The following is an 11,966-nucleotide window of genomic DNA, read 5'->3' as shown; positions in this document are numbered from 1 at the left end:
TCTGTTGAGTGTTCATCTACAACATGTCTTCAAATTTTAGAAAGAAATTTACTTTCTGTGTTACAATCATGCATTATGTGTGGAACATTGATTGCACTCCTTGGCCCGAATTCATGAAGGTGGTACAAATGAAACCATGGCTTAAACCATGGACAAAAACCATGGAGCGCCAAGTGTCGCATGGAATATTTCGTTACGAAATCAGTCATTTCGTAGATGAAATGATTATTTTGTAACAAAAGGACAACATTTTGTAACTAAACGAACATTTCGTCCACGAAATGATAATTTCGTTAACGAAACGGTCATTTTGTCAACGAAATGACCAATTTCGTAACGAAATATTCCCTGCGACACTTGGCGCTCCATGGTTTTTGTCCATGGTTTAAACCATGGTTTCATTTTGTACCACCTTCGTGAATTTGGGCCCTTGAGTTTTAGATTTATCATCACTATTAGCATTATACTTCTAGAAGAAACAGGCGTAGAGGTAGTAGTTGTAGGAGTACATGTACAGTAGTAGGGATAGTACCATCAACATCATCATAATCATTTTTGTCATCAGAACTATGAATCACTTGAGTTAATCGCCAACAGTATTTGGAAACTAACCCTAAGGTGTAGTGTATATGGATTTAAACATATCTATATGAACAAAAGTTGCTCCAGATACAAATATAACCATATCTACAAGTCCGACAGTAGTGTGAAGAACATTGTTCAGCATCTTCTTTTTTGCAGCTTTTTAAAGAACCCTATATGCATGTACATCCTTTGAATAATGACTTCTCTGCATGTGTAGATAGGTCTGCAAATCATAAAGTCTGCATTATTTTGGTTAAAATGTGTATCGCAGACATTTATATCATTTTTCATTTCATTTCTGTACCCACGAAGTTCCATCTTAAAAGAAAAATAAACTCTCGTGCCTCTCATGATGTCAATAACAGTGAAGTCAGTTGAAATACATTGTATTGTAAAATGAGGAATGTTTGCATGCTCTTTTATTTCGCAAATTTCGCGAGAGACAAGATTCGCGAAATTAAAATGCACGCGAAAGTTTTTGTTTTCACTATATACAGTGACTGTTAGAGGCAACTCGTGAATTTCATGCTAAAAAAAAAGGCCATTGGCTCCAATTCGCGAAAATTTCATGCCACAAAAAATATTGTGTTTTACAGTACATAAGCAAAATGGTGCCTAGTAGTATGCACCTACCCATGACTAAATGCACAAGCTCACACCACTGAGGCATAATGAGTAGAACTACACCTCATAATTATACAGAATTATCCCGTTACAGCAGACATGGTTATGATGAAATTTTGTTAAAATTTGATATAGTCAACAAAAACTGCCTGTCTTGAGAACTTTGTGGTGGTGGGAGTCTCATATAGTGTAGTAATCATTGCTATGTGGAAAATGTTCCAAGATTGTGAGTACACTGTATTTGAAAAACAAAAACAAACCTTCAATCAATACATAAAAATACAAATGTCTTGAATTTATTGTATTGTGTAATAATGTGCCTCTCTTTCTACTCTTTTGAGCTGGTGCAATTGGTCATTGCAAGAGGCATACCATATGGAATATGAAGATGTTGTTCAATGCTTGTTTCACTTGACCACCGTTGATGATGCCATGAAAGGTATGAGAGACTTATAAGGGGTTTAGCTAACTTGATGCAGGAAAAAAAAATCAAATGATTAAGTTTTTGATGCATATTTCAATCTAGAAGCGAATTACATTGCAGTGCACTCCAATTATAACGAACACGGTTACAACCAAGCAAAAATTCAAGCCGCAACATTATCCACTCTATGTATTTTTATTTTTTATTTGTTAGGTTATAACAAAAAATTTCGATCTAACAAAAGAAAACCGCAGGTCCCGAGGACTTCGTTATAACGGGAGTCCACTGTGCAAAATCTGTGATTTGAGGACCTATTCGCATCAGCAAAAGTTATCATGGACATGAGACTTGAAGTTTCTATCATGCAGGAGAGCCTTTAAATGGGAATTCCAGACCAGTTACTACGTAATAGAATTCAGTCTGGTAAAAAAAAGGAGTAAAATTTTCTAAGCACAACAGTAAAATTTTGATCAAAATCAGGTGAAAATTAAGGAAGTTATGTAATGTCAGGTGAAAATTAAGGAAGTTTTGCTAATATAAAAAAAGAACAGTTTTTGAACAGTCAAAAGAATAATACAAATGAGTGAGTTGGTTATGTCAATACATGTACACTGTATTTCACAATTTACCATGCAGTGCCTACACAAAATCATTAATTATTCGTAGGTCTTTGTTTTTGTTGTTATTTTTGTTGTTGGTGGTGATGGTGGTGGTGGTGTTCAAGTGCAATAATGCCCCAGTCTTAAACAACAATATAATCTTAATGGTCATTATTTTGAAGTTACATGTATTCTGCAAGGAATTATATCATGTTCAAAGCACATGATACACATGTACATGGTATTGAATTTTCTCTCACTAATTTATTAGTTCTAATATATTGAAATGCTAAATTCAAAGGAAAAAATTTGCGTCGCACCCGGAAAAGTCAAGGAGGTACTGTACTTCTGATAGTAATGTAGAAAATAATAACATTTAAAAGGACTGGAATAAAGTAAGGGAAAAGAGAGAGAAAAAAAAAGTATAAAATCTGTTTAAAAAGGGGAAAAAAAAACACATTGTTTCCGCCCGGGGTCGAACCGGGGACCTTGCGCGTGTGAGGCGCACGTGATAACCACTACACTACGGAAACGATCGCTGATCGAGGAGAGGAAAATTGGGACCAATTTCAAATGTTTGTACTGTACTGTGTACTAAGTACTATACTAGTAATCTTCTCCACACCGCGCCCCCTGTAGTTAGTATGTTGTGAAAACGCCCTCTCGTGCATGTACATCCAACATCAGTTAGCGCTAGCATCCAATGGGTTATGTAGGCCCATGTATTGTAAAAATGTGAATATGGATTTTCCCGTGTGTGTTGTTGATGTCGTCGGGGATGCCTGAGTGATTGAAAAGAAAAAGAAATTGATTATGGCTATTACGGAGAAGCAAAGGCCTATCTATTTCTGGCTAAGTACTTATACTAAACTACGTACAATGCGGCAATCCTATATAAAGAAGAAGTTGTGAAACTTATGTTTCACAGTATATTAAGCCGAGTGACTAATGGGAGCTCTGTATTATAATCTCCTGCGATTTGCTTAAAGGAAATTATATTCTAGCTACAAAAGGAATGACGTAAACTTTTGTCAATTTCAGTTACCCCAATTGTATTTAAATAGTCATTGCTTTATAGGCCTAAAGGGGAATTCCGCACAAGTTACAATTAAGTTTGTCCCTTAACGGAAGGAATGACAAGCACAACCAGAGGGCCGATCGGGATCTATAGCTTTTTCTATAAGTTGGGTGGGGAGGGGGGGGGGGGGGGCAGGGTGATCCAATGACGATGGGGGTCATGATAAAAAAAAAAGGAAAAAAGAAAAGGTTTTTACATTTTTTGCTGCCACTTCTCTCCCCAAATTGGCTGACAAGCAAAACAGAAACAACACAAAACGAAAAACAAAAACGAAGGGTTTAATTGTTTGGGTTTGGGTTGTTTTTGTTTTTTTGTTTTGTTTTTTTTTTTTTTTTTTCGTTTCCACTTGGTATCCCAAAGAGCGGGGGGTCTTAAACTCCCTAAAACCTCCCCATAGATCCTCCAATTTTATCAAAAGTGAATCGGAGTGGGATGAGAAACAGAGTTTTGCAAAGCAGCTCTGTAATTCTGTAAAGGGGGGGGGGTGACTAATTATTTCTGGTGCCACTTCCGGGTTTCATTTCATTTTTTTTTCTTTTTATTTCTTTTGTTTTTAACGAAAAATAAAGGGGGGCGTGCGCCGGTTGCGCCCCCCCCCCCCCCCCCATCTTCCACTGATAAATAGGCTACATGCAAAATAAGGGATGATGTCAGCATCTATCTCACAACTTTCCACTGATCGTGCACACACACACACACACACACACACATACACAAAACTCAATATTCAGGTGTTGTTTTGTTTTTGTTTTGTTTTTTTTTTTTTTTTGCTATAAAAGTGCTAAACAGTAGCATATGGCTGAATGTTTCAAAATAATGGTCAATCAGATATACTTGAAACTGGGACGTAATTGCATTAAAGAATTTAAAGAAAAGAATAGTTTTCAAGATCCATAGTGTGAACAAACCATATGGCAAAGTAACAAAAAATAACATATAAATTATATTTTAACTCCCTCATTCGCATATCATACAGATTGACTGTTCAAGAAGTACATGCTTTTAAGTGAAAATTAACAAAACTTCCTCATTTCGAAACTTCCTTGATTCTTATCCGGTTTTTATCAAATTTTCACTGCTGTTGCTCAACAATTTTACTCTTTATCAAAGACTTATGACTAGATATTTAATTGGTCCGGTATTCCCCTTGAAGACAATCAGGACAACTGAATTGATATCAAATCCAGTCGTGAATAGAAAAGTAACAGGTATTTATAAAGCGCCATGAGCACTGAAAAGTGGACCTGTGCGCTATACAAGTAGCCACTATTATTATTATCATTATTATTATTATTATCATCAATATTATTATAATTATATTGCTGACGGACAAAACGTATAACGAGTACGTATACTTAGTATAGTATTTTAAGCAAGGTGTATAGCAAAAAGTAAGAGGGCCTTTTATCTATACTGGATTACAATACACACACGAGTATACAAGAAATGGGAAACGAAAAAGCATAAACGGAGAGATAAGAACCTATATAATATAATGGATTACTATAATAGTATGTTAGAACAGTATCATACGAAGCATTATTATACTCACTCATTGCTCATGCGACCATTCTTGTCCATGGCTCCCATTCTCTATTCAAATTTATTTGATGTGTACAGTAACGCATGTTTTCTTTGGTTTTGTATTTTTCAGTTTAGTTTTGGTTTTGTGTTCCTGTTCACATTTGTCAGTTTTTGTTAAAATATGACCTAGTATTGTTATTGGTCGGGTAAGGCCGTTTACGATGTTATATGATGCTTACATCCACCCATTAATCGGCTTTTGTCTTCAACTGGCCGTTTCATAAAGCTGTTCGTAAAGATACGAACAACTTACGTGCGACTGGTGATCAATTCTGATGTGCTATACTTATCAGAATTTCTATAATTCAGCACAAGAACTGATCACCAGTCGCTCGTAAGTCGTTCGTAACTTTACGAACAGCTTTATGAAACACCCCCCCCCCCCCGAGTCTGCAGAAGAAGAAGAAGAAGAAAAAAAAAAGATTGAAGACTACTCTGCTCGCTAAAACACTTAAAGGACAAGTCCACCTTCATAGACATGTGGATTGAGTGAAGGCAACAATATTAGTAGAACACATCAGTGAACGTTTAGGGAAAATCTGACAATCTGTTCAAAACTTACTGAGTTATGAATTGTATGAATTATGAATTGTATCTGCGACAACAGTGTATGATGTCACATGCGTACAACGATATAAGGAAAATGAAAAGAGTATTTCATAAAACTTTACTTTTTGAATAAAGTGCACATTTCTTCAACTTGTTACTGACGTATGTTCAGGGTAATATTTTTCCCCTTGCCTTCTGAAAGAGATATGTCGAGTGTTCTTTTGTTACGCGAGAAAAATTTAAAAAAAAAATTGTTGAATTTGTTTGTGACATCACAAGCTATAGTAGTCTTCTCATCCAGTCGTGACTGAGCAGAATCTTCAAAAAAATCATAACTTTTCAACTGAACGGATTTTCCGATTTTCCTCAAACTCTCACCGATGTGTTCTACTAATATTGCTGCATTCACAAAACCCACATGTCTATGAAGGTGAACTTGTCCTTTAAATATCATTAATCATCACCGGTCACGAGAAGTAGGTAGTGACATCATTAATAACTACTGAAAGCATACCGCGTGATTCTTTGTACGATCGCACACATCGCTTGAATCTTATTTTCTTATAGGGTCAAACATCATGTAAGTCATGATGAATAAACAAAACTTCAACAAATTTTGTGATGTCAAACTCATGAATCAGTAACTGTTGGTCTCATTATCCGGCGCTGGACTAAGTATGAAGTGGTCACTACAACAACATATTTTCTGGAAATAATTGCTTATAGTCATATTCATTCTCTGACATTTTGAGAATCTCTGTTTTCATGTAGATCATTATCATAAAACGCAACGTTATTATACTGAGATATCAATGTATATGGGCCAAAAACCTCAACAAGGCACATTTATGAATGTCATGTCATAAACAGTCCCTACCTGTACCTGCACTGAATGACTCTGGATTTGGTAAAATGACGTTGATTCAAACTGCTTCTACGCGCAACCGATACCACCATTTTCATTTTTTTAAAGCTAGCAAACAAGCCAACAAAAAGAAAACAATGTCAAAAGTATATTACTGACGCTTTCGTGAAATAAGCATCCTTATAATTTTCTTGTCATGTTTCGATGTTTGACAGTTTGTCATCAATATGAAGCACCGACAATAATTGCTAAGTACACTTTTATACCACGAAATACTCCTCCTTTTTTAAGAGGGGGCATTTCGTAGTACCGAAACAAGCAAAAACAAAAACTAAAGGCATTGAACATCCATGCGTAATGCGCACGTGATTGCTTCCGTGTAAGGTGCTTACGGCAGGACACTTTTTTGTAAATGACGTCATACAAATAAATTGCAATTGGCACGTGCACTGTACTGCGGGAGATGATGAGAGATTGAACGTATGAATTAAAAAAAAAATGAAAAAAAATAAATTAATAAAAGTAGCCCGAAATTGATTAAACCTCTAGCTTTCATTTTATCTCCATCACTATATTCATCGTGTAGTTCGACGATCTGTTTGGAAGCATTATTATACTTTTTGAATGCTTTCCCTGTAGATTCTTATTGCATGTTTTCAGTGGAAGAATTAGAAGTCGTGCACATAGGATCACCTCCCTGGTAGGACGTGTGCGTGTGTGTGTACGTGTGTGTGTGCTTTATTGTGTACCCGTGTGTGTAACATACTAGTATCACGTGAAAAGAACCCCGGCGGACTACATTGTAGCGTCGCCCACACACGTACGTACGCGACGCGCAGCAGCCCCGCCGCCACGTTCACAAACAGCTCGCAAATCGAAACTCGCTAGTAGAAGACTCCATCCACACTACTAGTAGGTCTACTACACTGTGGTATCTGGACTATCTGGGAAGTCAAAAGTCATTGATATCTCTCCGTGTTTCAGGAATTTTTGTATATTCATAGTGAGCATTTTATGTGACATTGATCCCGCCACGAGCAACGTCAACCGTAAAGGGGCCTACTACGGAGGAAACTCGTTTTCATCGTCAGATTCTCATCTGATACCGAAGGTGGAGGAGAGAAATTATCGCTACCAAATATTTGTGAAATTGCGGAACATAGACAGGAGCAGAATCACACTCAAACCATTACCATGGCAGTTCAAGGCGGAGCAAAGTGCATCAAGTATTTGATGTTCTTTTTCAACTTCATATTTTTTGTAAGTATACTTTTAACAAAATTGTGGTCTACCCTTAGTCCCGTTGGACTGATCGTACTGGTGTAATTTTACTCAATTCTTATAAGAAGAAGTTTTCTATTTGGAAACTAGTAGACCTACTGCGCCAGCGTATGGTAATCCCCGAGTCGATGGCGGGCGGGTCAGTTGTGGAATTGGGAGGGGTGTGTGAGGCGAAGGAGGAGGGGGGAGGAGGAGGGGGGAGGAGGAGGGAGGTGGCTGGATGGAAGTCATTTTACCTGCGAGAGAAGATCAAGACAATCCCAATGTCATTTATTGTCAGCAACACTTCCTAGTTTAGCAGTAAATTATGTTTGGATTATGTCCCCCCCCCCAAGTCTATTAGTAATTACATTTTTTTTTTCACACTATCACAGTATTGTAACAATTTATACGCTATAATTTTCCAGCCCACCCCCCTGTGTAGTTGGACAGAAACATACACGTAGAAGAAGTACACCATGTAAAGTATAGCTTCACATTCTAGGCACTTACAGTGATTTGTAGGCCTACACTTAAGGTGCGGTCAGACTGGCAAAAGATAGACACTCTAGAGAAGTTCAAGATCGCGATCTATAAGATCTCGAAGTTTTGCCAGTATGACCGCAAACTTCCCGCGAAACTTCCTGCGAAAATTCTCGATCTGTTTGCGGGCGGTGTCTCCGAAGCGCAAGGGCATTGTCATAGAAATGTACAGATGTGCATTGTTACATCACAATCACTAGCCATCGTACGGCGCACTCTTTCTTGCGCATAAAATGTACCAATATTGCAATGGCCCAAACTTTGCGATCTTAAACCTCTCGATCTTTTGCCAGTCTGACCGCGCCTTTTGTGTATAAATGTTGACAATATTTCCAGTTGAAAACTCTGAATTGCATACATGTAGATCAATCTAACCCTGTACAGCTGTATGCATGCATGCTATTGTAGAATCTGATCTTATGTCAGAAGCTCTAATAAAAATAGGATATAAAAAGAAATACCATCCTAGTAATGTTCAAAAGATTGAGTGAACACTGCACATGACTGTCCAGACAATTGAGGTACAAAATTTGTACATGTATACTGATACATGTAGTTGTGCCATTCCAATAAATAGAAAGTGATGTTTAGAATAAAGCATTCAGTCAGTTTCATAAAGTGATGTGTTTTTCATCCGTCAATAGTGACAGCATAATTTGCAAACTTTTATATCCTGCAATGTCAATGTATCCAATGGCAGTGTGATGACCTAGCTACATGTACAGCAATGGCACTATGCCAAACTGTGTGTAAAAGTTGAAGGCACTTATGTACATCTTCAGGTTTAATACATTAATTTCTAGGACAAGTATTGAATTATTGCTTTTGTACAGTACATGTAGAGTGTGTACTTTCCCCCTCTTGAGTATTAAGACCTATCATATTTTGCCCGACTTTAGATATTTTGCTTTTTCTTCTCTGTTTTTGTTTGCTTGTTTTTGTTTTTATTTTTGTTTTAATGAGAGGAAACTCACACAGCCATGGCTATCTATTAAAGCCCTGTGTACCTACTGATAGAAAACGCTGTCCCCAATCAGATATGGTCCAGATTATCCTTTGGCTGTACTGCCTACTGGCTATGAAAGCAAATCTTGTGACAAAAGCCATAAAGTCAATTTATCTTTGACGCGTCAATTAGTGTCCTGTGGAAGATTTGGCAAGAGATTGTCTGCGGTTAGCTGCTTGTGCAGGTCAAAGACACAATTTGTCTACATGGATGCATACTTGCTTTAGTAGGAATTTGTGCTGTTGGCCCCAGTGGGTTTTTGAAGTCCTTGACTGTAATAGTGTAAAGAATGCTGATAGTCAAGATGCCTCTCCTTCCTTCCCACTCCATCCCCCTTACTCAAGCACTTTCAAGAATTCCCTTCATTTATTTGAACTACAGTTTGTACAATGTAACATAATTAGTGCTTTCAGTGAATCTATACAGTAGGCAGATCAACATTTAAAGTGAAAGTTAATCTTACATACTACAGCTGTATATGTACAGCTGTACATTGATAGTCCACTTCGAATACGGGGCACACGTACATATCGCCAGGCTGACAACCAGCAATACCAGCAAATTAGTATCTTTCACCTCCATTAAACTTAGTTCCAACATGGCGTAATTGCTTTGTCATTCATCATGGTACCACATCATGGTACATCATCCTCGTTGGGTCCGTTTGTGGTCATTAGTGTTCTAATTGTGAACTTAGATCAACAGATGGCATGACCTGCAGGTATATTGATTTTGATTGTGATCCCGTCATGTTGTCCGCAACAATGAATTTGAGTCATTTTGCTGGGATTGTTATTAAGACAAACTATGCAAAGGTTTTACTAGACAGTGTAGAAAAAAGAAAAAAAAAAAAAAAACATCTCGGGTGAATATTGATTGTCCACACCGGCAAAATGCTGGTAATCGAGAGAAAGAAAATGATGGCCATCTTTTTCAATCATGGGAATTTCAGTAGGTGTGCAATCATAACCACCTGCTATTCTAAAGTGCAAGCATGTTGGTTATCCTGTCTCTGTCAGTACTGTATATTGCTCTTGCTTCAAATTCATAGTAAATTATCATGGTTTAAAGGACAAGTCCACCTTCATATATGGATTGAGAGAATGCAGCAATACTAGTAGAACACATCAGTGAAAGTTTGAGGAAAATTGGACAATCCGTTCAAAAGTTACGAATATTTTAAGTACCTGCGCAGTCACTGCTGGAAGAGAAGACTACTACAGTGTATGATGTCACATGCGTACAACTACAATGTATATAAGGAAAATGAAAAGAGAATTTCACAAAACTTTACTTTTTGAATAAAGTGCACATTTCTTCGACTTGCTACTGACATACAATGTATGTTAAGGGTAATATTATTTCCCCTGCCTTCTGAAAGAGAGAAGTCAAGTGTTCTTTTGTTATGCGAGAAAAGTGAAAATACTGTATGTTGAATTTTCTTTATTCTTTCTTTACATCGTTGTGCTCATGTGACATCACAAGCTATAGTAGTCTTGTCATCCAGCCTTGAGTGAGCAGAAACTTCAAAAATTCAAACTTTTGAACGGATTGTCCGATTTTTCTCAAACTTTCACTGATGTGTTCTCCTAATATTGCTGCATTCACTCAACCCACATGTATATGAAGGTGAACTTATCCTTTAATGCATACCACTACCAGTAGGCCTACCCATGCCATTTTATTATACCCTGTACCAGTACTTCACAATCATATAGTTTGATGCCAGTGATGTCAAGCTCCCGTGTCAAGATGATGTGTACCGGTAACAACTGTAATGTACAGCAAAAAGGGCTGTTCAAGCAAAATGCTACAGTTCCACATTCTTGTTGATATCTGAAACTTTTTATTTCGGAGAATTTTAGATGTTTCACTTTCAGAAATTTTTTACCATAAAACATATTGACATTTTGGAAAGGCCTGCAGGAAAAAAAAAAAAAGTCCTTTACATACATGTAATTCCAACTGTAACCTTTTTGTCTGCTAGTTTCTGTACATGTACATTGTATGTACTTGGGTTAGGGACTTCTTAAACATTGAGTGTAGTTTCACCTCAAAAGAGTCTTCAGCAGATTGAGTACCCATACCATGTATTTCCTTCAGGAAGGAACCTGTATGCCTGCATGTAACACTTTGCAAAAAGTTCCCTTACATGTAGGTCATTTCTACACCGCCCATTTCCCGAAACCAGAGCAATGTTCAACAGATGTACATGTAAATACCGTCTTGATGAATAAGATGTAAACTGTTTTCCCATTTCCCCGATCAGGCAGGTGTCCAACATATTATCCCCATAGGCAAGTGATTTCACAGCTTCCACTTGTACACATGTTGATACGTCCATTGGATCATGTGTACATTTGTACATACACATTGTGTAAACATTGTACTTGCCAGAACACTCGTTTTTTATTGTTCTTAAAGGGATAGGCTAGTAACTGGTCAGTGGGAATGCTGGGGGATGATTGGTCCAATCCTTGTGGGATTCATTTAAGAGTAAATGTTGTGTGAGAATTGTATTTGCTTCAGAATGGTCTCATATTCAAGAAATGTGCAGTTTAATCGCCCTGTCACTGTACAGGCATGCTACAATATAACCTGGAAACATGCATGCAAATTACAATACGTGTGTTCAATAGGTCTTTCTTTCCTAAGTACAAGATATAGGCCTTTAAAACAATATCGTGGAGGTATATGGCTCAACCAAGTAGTACTACATATAATGGTACACTATAAATTATCGGTATCGTAGACAATGGAGAATATAGTTCCCATAGTTTTATATTGGTGTATTTTTATGTTTTGACCCACTGTGAATTGTTGCCATTTTCTCTCTCCCTTTCTCTGCT

The 11,966-nt window shown here is 37.3% G+C and overlaps 2 protein-coding genes and 1 non-coding gene across 5 annotated transcripts in view; 2 read left to right on the top strand and 1 right to left on the bottom strand.

Moving 5' to 3' along the window:
• Window positions 1-11,966, top strand: part of LOC140245059 (protein transport protein Sec61 subunit beta-like) — a 231,514-nt gene that overhangs the window by 60,707 nt on the left and 158,841 nt on the right. The window lies entirely within an intron of this gene.
• Window positions 2,693-2,765, bottom strand: Trnav-cac (transfer RNA valine (anticodon CAC)). Its single transcript has one exon. It is a non-coding gene; the product is annotated as a tRNA-Val (tRNA).
• LOC140245425 (CD63 antigen-like) overlaps window positions 7,233-11,966 on the top strand; it is a 39,054-nt gene continuing 34,320 nt past the window's right edge. For all 3 annotated transcript variants that reach the window (XM_072325005.1, XM_072325004.1, XM_072325003.1), the window contains exon 1: window positions 7,233-7,568. In XM_072325005.1, the coding sequence (XP_072181106.1) occupies window positions 7,503-7,568 (66 nt within the window). In that variant the 5' untranslated portion in view covers window positions 7,233-7,502. The remainder of the gene's footprint in view (window positions 7,569-11,966) is intronic.

Source organism: Diadema setosum, chromosome 22 (assembly GCF_964275005.1).
Source record: "Diadema setosum chromosome 22, eeDiaSeto1, whole genome shotgun sequence".
NCBI classification, from domain to species: Eukaryota; Metazoa; Echinodermata; class Echinoidea; order Diadematoida; family Diadematidae; genus Diadema; species Diadema setosum.
Note: the sequence above shows the minus strand (reverse complement) of the source record. Positions and strands in the feature narration are given on the sequence as shown.